Genomic DNA, 15,485 nt, shown 5'->3' on the forward strand with positions numbered 1-15,485 from the left:
CACCCCTAACCCCCTCCCTGCCCCAAATGTGGCAAAGATAATAACTATTGCTGACAGTGGCTTGCTTGGTAATCAGCTGCCAGTCTGTTCAGGACCTAAGGATGTAGCCCATCCTGGCCAAGGGACTTCATTTCCTCAAGAACAACTAGGTGCTCTTTGACTATCTTCTTATCTGGGGTATCAACTCCATTTTAGTCATTTTGGTGCTGTCATCTCCAGTGTAAAAGGTCATTCTCCTTTGCACAGGAAATAGAAATAGAATCAGAATTAAGTACCTTAGCCTTATTTACCTCTGTTGCCAGTTATCATTGTACCGCTGATATGCCTTGTCCTTTCTTTTTTATTTTTTGAGGACTATTTGTATTAGTTTAAAACCCAACATAAAGAGAAGGTAACCTTGTTTCCAAGAAGAGATCATTTAAAATAATAAAAAAAAAGTTAAGGTGAATGGTTTCATAGCACTGCAGAAGCCTGAAGTAATAACTGTATTTGAAGACAACCCAGGAAAATGACTCTTAACAAAACAAAACAAAACAAAAATGAGTTCCGTTTTAACTAGTGTAAAAATCATTATTAGTGAGCAAGAAAAAATATCCAGCTAAATGATTATCTTTTGACAATGTTCTTTGCTCTAGCTAATTAGATTTAGCGGCTCCATTCCCTGGCTCACTTAGAACACTGAGCAAAGATGACTTCAAACACCTCAGCTAATGACTGGTTCATATAAACATTCAACTTATGACTAAGAGTTATCAAAACTCAGAAAAATGACTTGGACGCTTCGTCAACGTCTTCCTCATGTTTCTTCCTGAAAGCAATAAGTCATGTAGAGTTAAGCAAAGCAGGGATAGCTAAGGACCACATCAAGCACAAAGCCTTCAACACTGGCACGGGCGGTGGAGTAGAGTGTAGGGAAAACGGGTTTTTCCAGCTCATTAGCCAGGGCTAACTTACTGATAACTTTTCAAAGTGAGAATGAATGGGCTTTCTGGTCTTCAAAGAGGATAAGAATGGGGCCCCCATAAATAGCCGATTTTATGCAAATAGAGGTTGTTCTGTCTCCTCAATGATTCAGAGAACTAAGCTTTTAGGATTTGGTTCTCCTTGAATCACCCACACGAGCTTAGACACACAGTCACAATTTACCAGAAAATTGACAATTTGACCCTTTCCTCTGGCTCTAAGAGCCTAGTGGACACCCAGAATTAAAGGGTAATCTTTTGCTTATATTGGAATGAACTCTGAACTGAGAATCAGGAGACTTAATTTTTTGTATTTGTACCACAACTGGCTAGCATAGCACTTGATAAATAATACTAATGGCATTTATATAACTTTAACGTTTACAAAACACTCTTACAAGTATCTCATTTTATCCTTACTACAACCTGAGAAGCAGGTGCTGTTATTATTCCCATTTTATAGAGGAGGAAACCAAGGCAGATAGATGTTAACAATTTGACCAGAGTCACACAATTATTACGTGTGTGAGGCAGAATTTGAACTGAGGTCCTTCTGACTCAAGGTCCAACATTCTACACTATCTTTCATCTTAGTAGTATAGAATGATTAACAAATGCTTGTTGATTGCCTAATTTCGACTACTAACTGGATGACTTGAAATGTCATTTAACCTCTCTGTGTTCCTATCTCCATCCCTAAGAGGAAGAAATTTCCTGCATGGCTCCTCTCCACATCTAATCTTCTGTTAGTCTACTTAAATGTTCTACATCTAGAATTACAGCACCCTAAAGGTGGAGCTCTTAAAGGCTACCTAATGTGCTCTGTAAACTTTAAAATGAAATATAAATATGAATTATTATTGTATTTTTGTTATCTCTAAGGTATCATACATAATTCATAGATGAAACTTTCTTTGCTGTCAGCAATATACTGGGTTATTGAGGGAATCTAGGCAGCATGGGATGAATCCAGGAGCCATGCTGGCAAATGTTTAACAACTGACTCTAGTAAAAAAAGAAAGGACACATGACACATTTTTAAGTTTAATCTTCATTATTAACATTTCTCCATCATTTTTAAGGTGTAGAAATCAACAAAACAATAAATCAAGACCTGATTTGTAGTTTGCTGATTTCTTTTTTATTTTAATCTTTTATTCATTTTGAATTTAAATACAAAAAGACCAAAAAAAAATTTCCATGTACACAGCACATAGAGATGATTCAATATAAAGCCATAAATTTCCATTTCATACTGCTGACTTTTAAAAAAAACTATATAATAAATACTACACATTGTTTTCAAAGCTACCCCGCTTTTCTGTGCTTCCTTCTAAGTTTACTTTTGTTCTCTGCTGTGCACTTTCTATTTTTCTCCTTCCATCCCACCTTGACTTTGCCGATTACTGAGGTATAAATGTTAACATGGAAAATTTAACAACCAGTTTTCCTGAGCCAGTTCAAACTGGCTCTAGTATGTCCCGGATGCATAATTGAGTGAAGGGCCACACTTTCCTACAAAACACCCTTTGATGCTATTGTCACAGAGAGAATGCCAGGCTATGGAAAATGGCCCAGTATGGAAATTCTTAAGTTTTTAGTAAATCTTTAAGGAAGCAATATCCCATAAATTCTTCAATTTTAACATTTTGGTTTTTTTCTTCCTCAATCCTAAATGCATACTCATGCCAATGCCTAGCCTCTTTTTCTCCAAATGTCATTTTTATGTGTCTTAACATTTACTAGATTCAACAAAAGCCACAGGGAAAACTATGCCACTAACCTAATCATCTGGCCAATACCCAGAGGCTAGAGATCAGGCTGATGTCAAGGCGAAGAATGAATGCACTATTCTCCCTGCAGGAGTGGGCCAAAATCTGTTCTTGTGTTCTTTCTTACCTTTCTGTCAGAGATGGGTAGGCGAAGCTTCCTATCTGGCAGACTTATTTAAGTCACTTATGACTTACAAATCATTGTAATATACTCAAACTATACATGAGGTTGGTCTATACAAAGGATCCAGAAGGGAGAAGGGAAGAAAATCTTTCTCTGCTTTACCTCTCACGTTTCCATGCCTTATGAAACCAGAAGGGCACAGAGCTAGGCCAATTGGCCTGAGGTATAATAAGACTCCTAAAGGATCTTTAGCATATTGGTGCTTAAAAACTGATCTGAATCAGAAAGACCACCTGTGAAAACAATTTCTTGGTGTTTTTCCTTTAAACATGCTTTACAAGATAACCAAAGAAGTAGAGTTGTCCACGTGGAACATCAATTTCTACAAGGAGAGAGTGGTCCATTAACCACAGAGAAAATCAGCCTACCAATGGATGTACTTTTGGGGCTTCTTAAGAGAAGAGCAGACTTAGAGGGTTCTTTTGGTTTCTCTTCTGTTTCAAGTAAGCGTAATTTCATGTTAATCTGTCTCTTTTCTATGTCAAAGGCCATGTCACTCATGTTCATAACTCATTATAAATGGAAGCAGTGTGCAAAGATCGAGGCATGTATTACACTCTCAAAGAAAGCTAAGCCAGGATATTTGGACAAGAGTCTGGGAAATGCTCCTCAGTGGGGGAATGTAAAATCTGTCTTCAAGTAGGTGAAGGAAGATTATATTATTAGTTCAAAGGAAAGTACTGTGATGACTTTTCAATAGCCAAATGACATTTTTTTTAAACTTTAGAATATATTAATGCCTTACATTTGCATCTTTAGAGTTTTTCCAAAATGTTTTCATAGAAGAGATCTCATTTGAGCTTCATGGAGTAGTACACAAAGCACCCGCCTTGGAGTCAGGAAGACCTAGCTTTAAATCTCACCTTTGACACATATTGGCTATGTGACTCTGGGTAATTCAGTGACTTAACCTCTCAGAGGACTCAGGACACTCTCTAAGACTCTAAATTGCAAAAGAGTTGCCATCTATATTGGTAGAAGGAGCTCTTCCATGAACCATTCTCTACAGCAATGAAAAATTGGATCCAAAACAAAGCAATCCCTTTCCCCCCCTCCAAAAAAACCAAACAAACAAAATACAACCCATACTCAAACATAAAAAGGACCCTCTCAGGTGGGCAGAAAATATTATCCTCATTTTACATATGAGAAAGGTGTTGTTTAGAAGGGATAAATGCCTTGTTCAAGGTCATGCAGCAAATATAGGCAAATACAAAGTAGAAACTGGGTATTTTACTACTTATTTTACTTGACCATGTTGCTTTTCTGCCTTTATCTTATGGTGGATGATCAAATTCCAATATGACTCCTGTTCAGAGACCTTCAAATGATATTAAATTATAGAACCTAAGAGTTGGAGGGACTTTAGACACCTACCATTGAGTCCAGCACATACCCAAAGCATGATTACCATCCCAAACTACTAAACAGTTTAATTTCAGCACCTTTTGAAGATGGTCAGTCACATGAAACTCACTATTCCCAAAACTTCATTCCATTTTTGGGAAGCTCTAATCATTAGGGAGGTTTTCTTTAGTTGAACTTAAATCTGCCACCTTGTACTACTTCTGCCTTCTGGAGCCAAGTAGGAAAAAAAAATTAAAACAAGCAAACAAAAAACCCAACAACAACAAACTAATCCCTCTTCCACATGTCAACCCTTAAATGCTTAAAGACAGTTATCATGTTACCATGCCTTTTCTTCTACATGTTAAAACATCCACAGTTCCTTCAGTTGATCTTTGTAAGACATAGTTTCCAGTCCTCTGATCATCTTGCTCACTATCTTTTGGCACTGCATCTTGTCAATGTGTCTTGTAAAATGTGACAGTTAGAAATCTTAATTTCTCTGCCTATCCTTTAAGGTTTTCTGTGGACTACCTTCACCCCAACTCTGAAAGAATGACCTTTTTATTACTGCCTAGTCCACAACCTCAGAACTAGTCAGTGTTTTCTATACCCCATAAACATATGAGAGTTATTCTCATTTTTGTGCCTTTGCTCAGGTTTCGCCTTATGATTTTCATTTTTCATATTCAAGTTCTACCTGTCCTTCAAGGGTGATCTCAAATTCATTCATTTATTCATTCACTTATTCAGTAAATATTCATTAAGCACCTACTCTGTAAAGCCCTTTGTAATCTGTCCAGTTCTCAAATATCTGTAACAATTCCATTTTGCACTTATTGAAATGCTGACCTATGCTATTTGTTGTTGTTCCATATGTATGAATCTTGTCCTTCCTATTGGATTGTAAACTCCTTTAGGACAAGACTTTCCTTAGGTTTCTTTTGTAGCTCCCACATAGCCTCACACAGGGCTGAGACCAAATTCTAAATTAAAATGAGAGCAGTAAGCCTGTATCATATTCAATGTGCTTAACTTAAAATATATGGGGAATGTGGCCAGCTTGTAAATAAGTATGCCATAAGGTTGACTATGATGGGAGCAAATCAGTCTAGGCAAAGTTCCTCAGGAACATTAGGAATTCCTAAATTCTATAACTTGGTTGATTGAATCAACAAAGGAGAATGGGATTGAATTGTAGACCATGGGGTGGGGGGAAGAGAAATCCCTGGTTATGTACTGTTGTGATGCACTCTAACAGAGGGAGTGTGAAGACTCTTTTCCCTGGAGAACATTAAGAATGCTTCTAATACCCTTACTAGGTCTGTATCCCAAAGAGATCATAAAAAAGGGAAAAGGACCCCCATATACAAAAATTTATAGCAGCTCTCTTTGTGGTGGTAAAGAATTGGAAATTGGGGGAGTGCCCATCAACTGGGGAATGGCTAAACAAGTTGTGATATATGAATGTAATGTAATACTATTTTGCTATAAGAAATAATGAGCAGGCAGATTTCAGAAAAACCTAGAAAGACTTAAGTGGACTGATGCTGAGTGAAGTGAGCAGAACCAGAAGAACATATTGTACACAGTAACAGCAACATTATGTGATGATTAACTGTGATAGATTTAGCTCTTCTCAGAAGTGCAACGATCCAAGACAATTCCAAAAAACTCATGATGGAACTCTCATCTAGAAAAAAGAACTGTGGATTCTGAATGCAGATTAAACCATATTGCTTCTACATTTGTTTTTTTTTTGAGGTTTTTCTCTTGTGTTCTGATTATTCTTTCACAACATGACTAATGCAAAAATATGTTTGATATGATTGTACATAATATAACCTGTAATGGATTGCTTTCTGTCTTGTGGAGGGGAAATGGAAGGGAGAGAGAAAAATTTGGAACTAAAAATCTTATGAAAACAAATGTTGAAAACTATCTTTACATGTAACTAGAAAACACTTTTATGAATAATTCTTTTTTTAAAAAAAGTGCTTCTATAGGCAACTTGGTGGCACAGTAGATAGAGAGCTGGGCCTGGAGTTAGGAAGACCTGAGTTCAAATTCTGCCTCACATACTTATTCTACCCACATGATGTGACTCTGGGCAAGTCACTTAACCTTTTTCTGCTTCAGTTTCCTCAACTCTAAAATGGGGATGATAATAATAGAATTACTACTCCCAGGGTTGGGAGGATCAAATGAAATCAGATGTGAGGATCAAATGAGATAATATTTGTAAAGGGTGAAGCACAGAGGAGGTGCTTTATAAATACTTATTCCCTACCCCACCTCAACTTGCTTTTTTCTTTCCATTCCTAGTGCTTATGAACATACCAAAAAAAAAAAAAAAGAATGCTTCTATAACCCTTTGGTTGAACTGTGCTTGTAGACTTCCCTTCAAAGTAGTGATTTTCTTTGAAGTCAAAAAGTATCAAACTAAAATGGAGCTCACTATTTTCGCCAAATGTATATGTCTGAGCTAGGAATATTCAAGCTCCATTGCTTTGTCATTTCCACCTATCTCTAGAGCAAACCATAAAGCAAAGTGGTTTGAAACTGAGAATTCCATGAAAGCTGCCTAATTGTTCAGTAAAGTGGATAGAGTGCTCCTTTGAAGTCAGTAAGATGTGGGTTCAGATCACACTTATGATATCCCATCTGCTGTGTAGTTGTGAATAAATCACAGCCTCTCTGAGCCATCTGTAAAAAATGGGAATGATAATACCTGTGATGTCAACCTCACAGTTTTTGTGAGGCTCAAATGAGATCATGGGTAGAAAAAAAGCATTTTGCAACCTTATGTATAGTGTTATGGAAATGTCAGTTACTATGAATTGTTTTTTCTATTTGTTGCTGTAGTAGCAATAAAGATTTCAGAGGAAGCCAATGCTTTCTGAAACCCAATACAGAGCTAAACAAGCATGAGTCTAACCTGTTGGCTTTTAAGTTGTCATTTACAAAAGGGCTTCCTCTGGTTTCCTGGGCAAGATTTTTCTTGACTTCTTCTTTTTTTTTTTTTTTTGGTTTTGTGGGGCAATGGGGTTTAAGTGACTTGCCCAGGATCACACAGCTAGTAAGTGTCAAGTGTCTGAGGCTGGATTTGAACTCAGGTCCTCCTGAATCCAGGGCCAGTGCTCTATCCACTGTGCCACCTAGCTGCCCTCCCCCCTTCTTGACTTCTGATAAAGAAAAATACTGTTTTGGGTCAGGTCCTATTTCCACTGGAATCTTTTACCTTTGTGAGATCTTATAATTCCTAGGTAATTGAAAAAAGGGATAGGAAAGTTCCTTGTAGATAAGAATGCTCTCTGCCTAACTCTGTTCCGTGAATCCCAACACAAAAAGTTAGTTTTTAAGGAAACGTCTGTTGCATCTCTGTAACGTAAATGCTCCTATTGGTGTATTGGAAAGGAAATTTGTCACTGTGGCAGCTCTAGACACCCAGACTGACCTGGGCTGTCCCTGGCCTTTGTATAGGTCTCCCTGCTTGGCCTTCCTTAGCAGCCCCCCTAGCTTTGAATTGTCCATTGGAAACTTGATTATCATCAAATAAAAATAACCAAGGAGCCCTGGCAATGATTTAACTTGTTTGACATTCTCAAGCTAACAATTAACGTTTTAGGCTATTGTGAACAAAATATTTAACTTTCCCAAGCCCATTTGTGTAAACGACCTTTCTAATATTCCTTAGAAGCGGTAGCATTTGCCTATCAGAACTGTTTGTACACACCCTTTCAGGCTCTTTAGCAAAGCCTGTGTTCTATAATATGTGCCTGTCAGAGATCATGTTTTCTGAGACCCCAACACACTGCTAACAGCAGCCACACATTGTAACTAGGATTTACTAGGGCCTTTAAGAGCGCTTAAGTGAATTGATATCTCTCCTGATAGTCTTATCTTGACAACCCTGAATCTGAAATAGCAACAGCTCTATTGAGAATAAAAGTCATTTTATTATTAGGCCTGGACAAACTAAAATTTGAGTGTACTGGTCAAACACTGAAGGACTCTTTTTATAATCAAAACCATTGCCTTGTACACGATGCTCTCACAAAGGTGAGCTCCTCTGACTCTCTTAAGAAGGTAGGGGGGCAGCTAGGTGGCTCAGTGGATAAAGCACCGGCCCTGGATTCAGGAGTTCCTGAGTTCCAATCCGGCCTCAGACACTTGACACTTACTGGCTGTGTGACCCTGGGCAAGTCACTTAACCCCATTGCCCCATTAAAAAAAAAAAAAAAAGCTAGCTCTGGGGGGTGGCTAGGTGGCGCAGTGGATAAAGCACCGGCCCTGGATTCAGGAGTTCCTGAGTTCCAATCCGGCCTCAGACACTTGACACTTACTGGCTGTGTGACCCTGGGCAAGTCACTTAACCCCATTGCCCCATTAAAAAAAAAAAAAAAGCTAGCTCTGGGGGGTGGCTAGGTGGCGCAGTGGATAAAGCACCGGCCCTGGATTCAGGAGTGCCTGAGTTCAAATCCGGCCTCAGACACTTGACACTTAACTAGCTGTGTGACCCTGGGCAAGTCACTTAACCCCTGTTGCCCCACAAAAAAAAAAAAAAAGAAGGTAGGAAAGTAGGATAACAGATTTAGAGTAGAAAAACTTCAGAAGTCACTGGGGTTCAACAAAGGAAACAGAGGTTTAGAGGGGTTAAGAGAGCTGCCTAAGGTCCCACAGGTAGTAACAGATGAGCTAGAATTTGAATTCAGGTCCCCTGATTCCAAATGCAGCATTCCCACTGTATTATGCTGACTTTCAGACTGACTATCCTAATAAGGAACCAGTACACCGGTGATAACTTGCTTGAAATCCTAGAGCTAGTCGGTGACAGAACAGGGATAAGAACATGGGTCTTCAAACACATGGAATGGTAGTCCTTTTCACCCACACTATGTTGGAGGTTGATGATCAATTCCAAGGATGCCTTAGAATCACTTTTCCATCCTAGACAAACAGCCCACACATAAAGAAAAAAAAAATCTACCCAAGGCAAAAGAGAAAGAATAGCGATGGCCAACAATGGCTCCAACATGATGCTGTTTCATGAAAATTGTTTAATGCTACAAGTTTTTTTAACTTAGATTCACACATATTTAATCCACAATTTTAATCACATGATTATTAGTAGCATCATAGCCTTGAATTGTCTTTTGGACCTGAAGATCTGAGAACAAAAGCATATTTTTTGCTGTAGCAGGCTCCCCTATGAACTGGTACTTGGGTTATATGAAGATTTTGGCTGAATGAGGGCTCTGGTCTGCAGCTCTCAATTTGTACAGAATAACATTGAGATAGGGGATTATGTCCCTAAAGCTTTATCTGTTGGACAGGATGGAGAATAAGTACCCATCTGTAACTGAATAGTAGCACCCAAATCCCAGGCTGTCATCCACTCCTTCCTTCTTATTTACAGAAATTATTTATTGAGCACCTGCAAGGGACAAAGCACCCCTGGGGGGGGTACCATCAGGGTTCTTATGCTTTCATCCTGAAGGACATTAGAATGTATTTCACAGGGGCAGCTAGATGGCACAGTGGTAAAGCACCGGCCCTGGATTCAGGAGTACCTGAGTTCAAATCCAGCCTCAGACACTTGACACTTACTAGCTGTGTGACCCTGGGCAAGTCACTTAACCCTCATTGCCCCGAAAAAAAAAATAAATAAAATAGAATGTATTTCACTCTAGATCAGTATCCTTGTTAATGCTTTCCTCCAAAAGCAGCTTTTGGACCTTTATGACCACATAGTTCTTATGAATTAATTCTAAAAATTGAACATGTTCAGGCCACATAAATCTTCATACATTTATGATGTCAATCATTTAAAGAGTTTTGATACAAGAACTAAGGGGTGGGGGGGCAGGAAGGACATTTTAAACTGGGACTTTCTGAGAAAAAAGGTTGCCCTAGCTTAGCTGCCTACAGATTTAATCTGCCCAGTGAATCACTCCCAAATGACTTGGCCTCTCCTTGGACACAATGTTATCACATTAATACAGCACTTACATCCCCATCTCTATGTAGCGTGCTGAGTAATGGAGCACCAAATTTAGAAGACAAAACCTAAAGGGAATTTCCAATAGCCAAAGGGGGAGGACAAATCCCATGAAGGATCACATTTTCATTGAAAACCAACCACTAAGAAGGCTTAAGAAAGGTGCTAAAGGCTCCTTTCACTCTTCCAACTGTACCTTTCAAAATTCTCTTCTGATCCTTTGTGCCCAAGGAAGATCCATATTTGGAAGAGACAAAATTGATTCACTCTAAGGAAACAGAAGTGAGTATATCACTTCCCTTTAGTTCCTACAGTCAGGTAAGCCATCAGCTGAAGCAGAGCATCCTTTCCTGGCTCATATGACTCTAGGGTTCCCTAAGAACATTGAAAAAATTTAGTAATCCCAGAAGTTTGTTTCCTTTTCCATTCCCAAATACCAGGAGTAAAGATACCATTTCTGCTGGTCCCCACATCCAATACCAAACCATATATCTCTTACTAGTGGAAAGCAAAAATCCCTTCATGATCATTTAGGAAGAAAGTTTTTGGGAAAATCACTGACAAGGTAGGAATTTTTCAGGTTTCCTAAAAAATCCCAGTGTTGTACTTTCTCCCCTTCTCCAGTCTTGGCACACAGAGTGGAGATTAATTTATTCAATTGTCTGTTGGGATGGTAGCCTTATTCTTGCTGGATCATACATAGGCATGCTGACCAGGACACTAGATAGCACACAAAGCTGTATTCTTAGTAGATTTGAAGACAGATTATAAATTTACTGTAGGAGACAATCAATGCATTTAGATATTTTTGGCCCCCAGATGTCTGTGACACACACATAAATACAAACTTTATTCTTTTCTTCATTGGTTCAATTCTTACTATTCCCAGCCCTCCAACCTCTCTCAACCCCCAACTTCCATTACCCACTTCATATTTCACATGAAATACTTTTTTATGTTTCATATTCTCTTGCACAAACTAAACTTCTATTGCCCTCTGAGGGATCTTGATTCACTGGCCAATGAATCAAGCAGGTGGTAGAGGGAGAGGAGAAACAAAGATGATGAAGGAAAATGAAACCAGGAGATCTAAATACTAAATATTTATCACACATAAATCTCTCAGTAATGCCAAAAAGCCAGATCTGCCCAGCAACATTTGGAGAATAAAAATGGGGGTGACAGTGGGCTCCTTGAGTACTTCAGGGGCTGCTTGGGCAGTTGTACCACATAACAACAATAACAACAACAACAATAATAATATAGCTTGCATTTATAGAATACCTACTATGTGCCAGCCACTGTGCTAAGTCACTTTACAAATATCTCAACTGAGGCAGACAGTGGTTAAATGACTTGCTCAAGGTCACAAACTAGTAAGTGTCTGAGGCCAGAACTGAACTCAAGTCTTCCTGACTCCAGACCAAGTGCTCTATCTACTGTGGCATCTAGCTACCTTGTATAGCTATCATGGCTGCCATCTATAGCTCCCAAACCCAAAGTACTTTGTCTGGGCCATTCAACAGGTGACTTGCATCTGCCTTCTCATCCATTCCAGTGGGCTTCCTGAATACTTTAGAGTTGGCTTGCTTGGCCATTTCCTGTGGCTGGCTTTCATTAGAGTTGGCTGAGGCTGAATTAAGCTATGCTGCGTGAACAGATGCAAAACATCAGTGGCATAACAAAACTCGGGGATGCTGTGGGATGGGGCGCCACCTTTCATCCAAGGACCGATGACCAGCCAGCTAGCTACATGTATCTGGGGAAAGCCATGCACAGGACTGTAGGTCAGGTGACTGTGCCTGGCACCAATAGCCAATGATTGAAAAAATCCTCCCTCGGGGACAGGGTGTGTCTGTGTAGCTGGGAAAGAATTCCAGGCCAGAAACTTAATCAGACCCTTCAAGTATGATATCCTGTCTCTGTGAGCAGCCAACAACTGGGCACTTCCTTAGAAGATGTTGTGCAAATACACCTTTGTTCCTGTGTATACTGACGAAGGCAGCAGGTTAGTCAACTATAACTTCTCAGGAATAGTTGATGGGGGCTCATTTTCTCATAGCAGGAAAGAAAACAGATAGGATCTAGAGTAAATCAAACAACAGACACCAAGGAAACTCAATCAGAATCAAACTTTCCTTCTATTTCAAAACCTCTTTCTATTCCATGTTGGGGAACTTTTCATAGGAATTCCTGTCTGAAAGGAGGTAGCTACAGGAATCCTTAAAGCTGAACGATATGGAGTAGTGTGAGAAGAGTTCACAGAAGTAAAATGGGGTAGGGGAGACCTATATGTACTTTAAAACAAATGAAGGGCTAATTGGGCCAAAAGGTGCTTCGAATCCATCCTTGTGGTATACGTGATGCAAAGTGCCACCTGCAACAGACATATCATTGTGCTAAAGGTTTGACCAGGCCTTCCTTGCCAGGTTCAGCCTGTGTCTACATTCCATGAACTCCAAAGATGCCTAGAAAAGATGCATGGGATCAGATAGGGAGGTCATCTATACTTGGAGGAAACAGTGTGAATAGCAATGTACATGACAGGTGGTATTTCAAAACCATCTATTTCTTAGCTTTTGAAGGGAAGAATCCCCATCAGACATGCCAATGGACATGTGGTTTCCAGCACAAACCCAGTGCTACCAAAGACCACCAGATTCTTGTGAGAATGAGTAGGAAAGGGTTGCTTACCGCAATCAGGGCTGAGTTCCTCTGGTCCCCAGTAGCTGAAGTGGGAGGTGTCTGCTGCTGGTGCTGCTCCCCATTGATCCCACTCCCACCAGAGTTACTGCCATTGTTGAGCAGGTGCTGTGGGTGATGGTGGTGGTGGTGGTGATAATCTGGTGGAGGAGGTGGGGCTGGTGCTGCTGCTGCTGTTGCTGCTGTTGGAGGAGGAGGAGGAGGAGCAGCAGCAGTGGGAGGAGGTGCTGCGGTGGCCGTGGCATTGGCATTAGCCTTAGCGTGTTTGCCACCCTTTCTTGAACCCTGACCATGCTGCACAAGACTCAGGAGCTGCAAGGTGCTCTCCCGTTCTCGATCTGAGCTCTCAGCTCGACCCCGCTCATAGCGTCCCTCGCAGCTTAGGTGATGCTGGCGGCAGATGGCGATGCGGGCACGCAGACGTTCCACAATAGCACTGTGTACTCTGGGGGCAACTGAGCCTCCTCCAAGGAGCCCTGCTCCAGGAGCCCCCCCTAACCCACCTGCTGGGGCCTGAGGGGGAGCCGTGTCCCCCATCCTATTGGCCACAATGATTGCTGCCTCTGGGATATTGTGGTGGTTAATACTGGCTAGTGCTGGAAACTTGTGAGTTTTCAATAATGATGGTGGTGGTGGTGGTGATGATGATATAGGCTCTATTTTCAGTGCCACATGTATAGAGTATGTATGGAGAAACTGAGGCTTGGAGGAGAAGTGAAGAAGTTAAGGGGTAGAGGAATAGCCTGGTAGAAGAAGGGTGGGGAGGAAACCAATTGGAGAGGCTAAGTAAGATGATAACCAACCCCAATCAACTTACTCTAATTGCATCTGACAGTTCTGGAGAAGTTGGGCAGAGTTGGGGGATTTTTTTTTAACCAGGCTGACAAGAGCCACTGCGTACTTTGCAAATGTTATAGGCTACAGGGTTTAGCTATAAGGACTCAGGAGTTGTCAAGAGAAAACAAGACAGAGAAAGGAATTGAAGGAGAGAGAGGTTAATCAAGATCTGAACTCCCCCCCACCCCCCCTTACCTAGTTATTTCTGATTTTTTTTTAATGGGGAAATTTAAGCAAAGAAGCATAATGCAAAGCTGCTTGGCTTCATGGCCTCCCAACAGTCACTTTTTCTCATGTTTTTTAAAAATATGTGCTGCCTTTTGAATAGAGTTTAGAAGCTGAGGATCACAATGTGCCAACAGGAACTACTGTCTTTTTTGGTTTTAATTTCTCTTCCCCCCCTCCTCCCCTCTGTGCTCCCTATGCTTCTTCCTTGTTTCGTTACTGTCGCTGCTGCAACAGAGCTCTATTTCGTCTTCCCCTAAAAAGAGGGAGACAGTTTCTCAGTCGTTCACAATGTCAGTAACTGGACTTTCAGACCATGCTCTTTTCTTCCGCGAATCCAGCCACTGGTAAGAGCCTCATCTCTTGTAAGGTTCCCTTTCCTTAATGAAAGCAATCTAAAGTAGCTAGCCAGGCAGATCACTTAGCGCATTGCTTTCCCGCTTATGCCCGCTCTTCCCCACCCGGGCTCTATTCAGACACAGTATCAACAGAGAACAACTCTTCCCAGAGTAATTTACAAATGATAGTCCAACTTACAAACTTCCAGCGTATTGCACCAAGTAACGTCCAGTCACTTTCCTTTCTGTTTTTGTACATTCCATCCCCGGCCAGTTGATCTGCGGGGTTTAGACTCGCAATGACCAATGTGAATTTCTTGGATCGCTCCGATTTAGATATATGGAAAAAAAAAAAAGTAGCTGGTATTTTCCTTTCTCTTTCTCCTCTGTTGTTGGCCGCTTTGCTGACACTCGCTCCACTGCCCGGAGTCACGGAGATACACAGGCTTTCATTGTGCTCGGATAGGAGAGAGAGAGAGAGTGAGACAGAGAGAGAGAAAGAGAGAGAGCCAGCAAAGCTGCAGATGGGGGGGGGCGGGGGGGAGTGAGGAGGAGAGAGAGGGGGAGGGAGAACAAGCTTATTTGGAGACTCCCTGGTGGATGGCTGGTGCCACTGCACCAGTGAGTAATTAATTGGAGATGGGCAGAGGGGAAAGAGGAGCACAGAGGGCCTCCCAGTGGCAGAAGAAGTAAATCAGAAAGAGCTGTTCTTGGATGCTTAACTGAAAGGATTCTGGTGGGGGAAAGCTAGGGAAATTCCCCAACCTCTTTCCTACTAGCTCATCAGCTCTAAATATTGAAGAAATTTCCAGCCAGGGAATGTGTTTTCCCTTTCAAACTTACATCTCCCCTCTGAGGATCCCGTTTTCATTTTTTAATATGTTGTAAGGGAACCATTTAGTAGCTGTCACATGGTGATGGCTAGGACATCTAAATGACCAACATTAAGACAGAACAGCAATAGTCACTGCAGGTTGTAAGCTCCTAGAAGGCAGGTGATGTATGTATAGATGAGTCTGGGGAGCAACAGGGAAATGAAGATTTAATTGTGTTTTACAAGGGTGATCATTAGTCTTCCATTCCTTACAACTAAGAAGTAAGGCAGCTAGGTATGGA

The 15,485-nt window shown here is 40.8% G+C and overlaps 1 protein-coding gene across 1 annotated transcript in view; it reads right to left on the reverse strand.

Annotated features, from left to right (window-relative positions):
- MAML2 (mastermind like transcriptional coactivator 2) overlaps positions 1–14,884 on the reverse strand; it is a 442,776-nt gene extending 427,892 nt beyond the window's left edge. The window contains exons 1-2 of the mRNA XM_043994356.1: positions 14,569–14,884; positions 12,961–13,712 (exon numbers count right to left, since the gene is read on the reverse strand). Coding sequence (XP_043850291.1) covers positions 12,961–13,506 — 546 coding nt within the window. The 5' untranslated portion in view covers positions 13,507–13,712; positions 14,569–14,884. The remainder of the gene's footprint in view (positions 1–12,960; positions 13,713–14,568) is intronic.
- Positions 14,885–15,485: the final 601 nt, after the last annotated feature.

Source organism: Dromiciops gliroides, chromosome 3, assembly GCF_019393635.1.
Source record: "Dromiciops gliroides isolate mDroGli1 chromosome 3, mDroGli1.pri, whole genome shotgun sequence".
In the NCBI taxonomy this organism is placed as follows: Eukaryota; Metazoa; Chordata; class Mammalia; order Microbiotheria; family Microbiotheriidae; genus Dromiciops; species Dromiciops gliroides.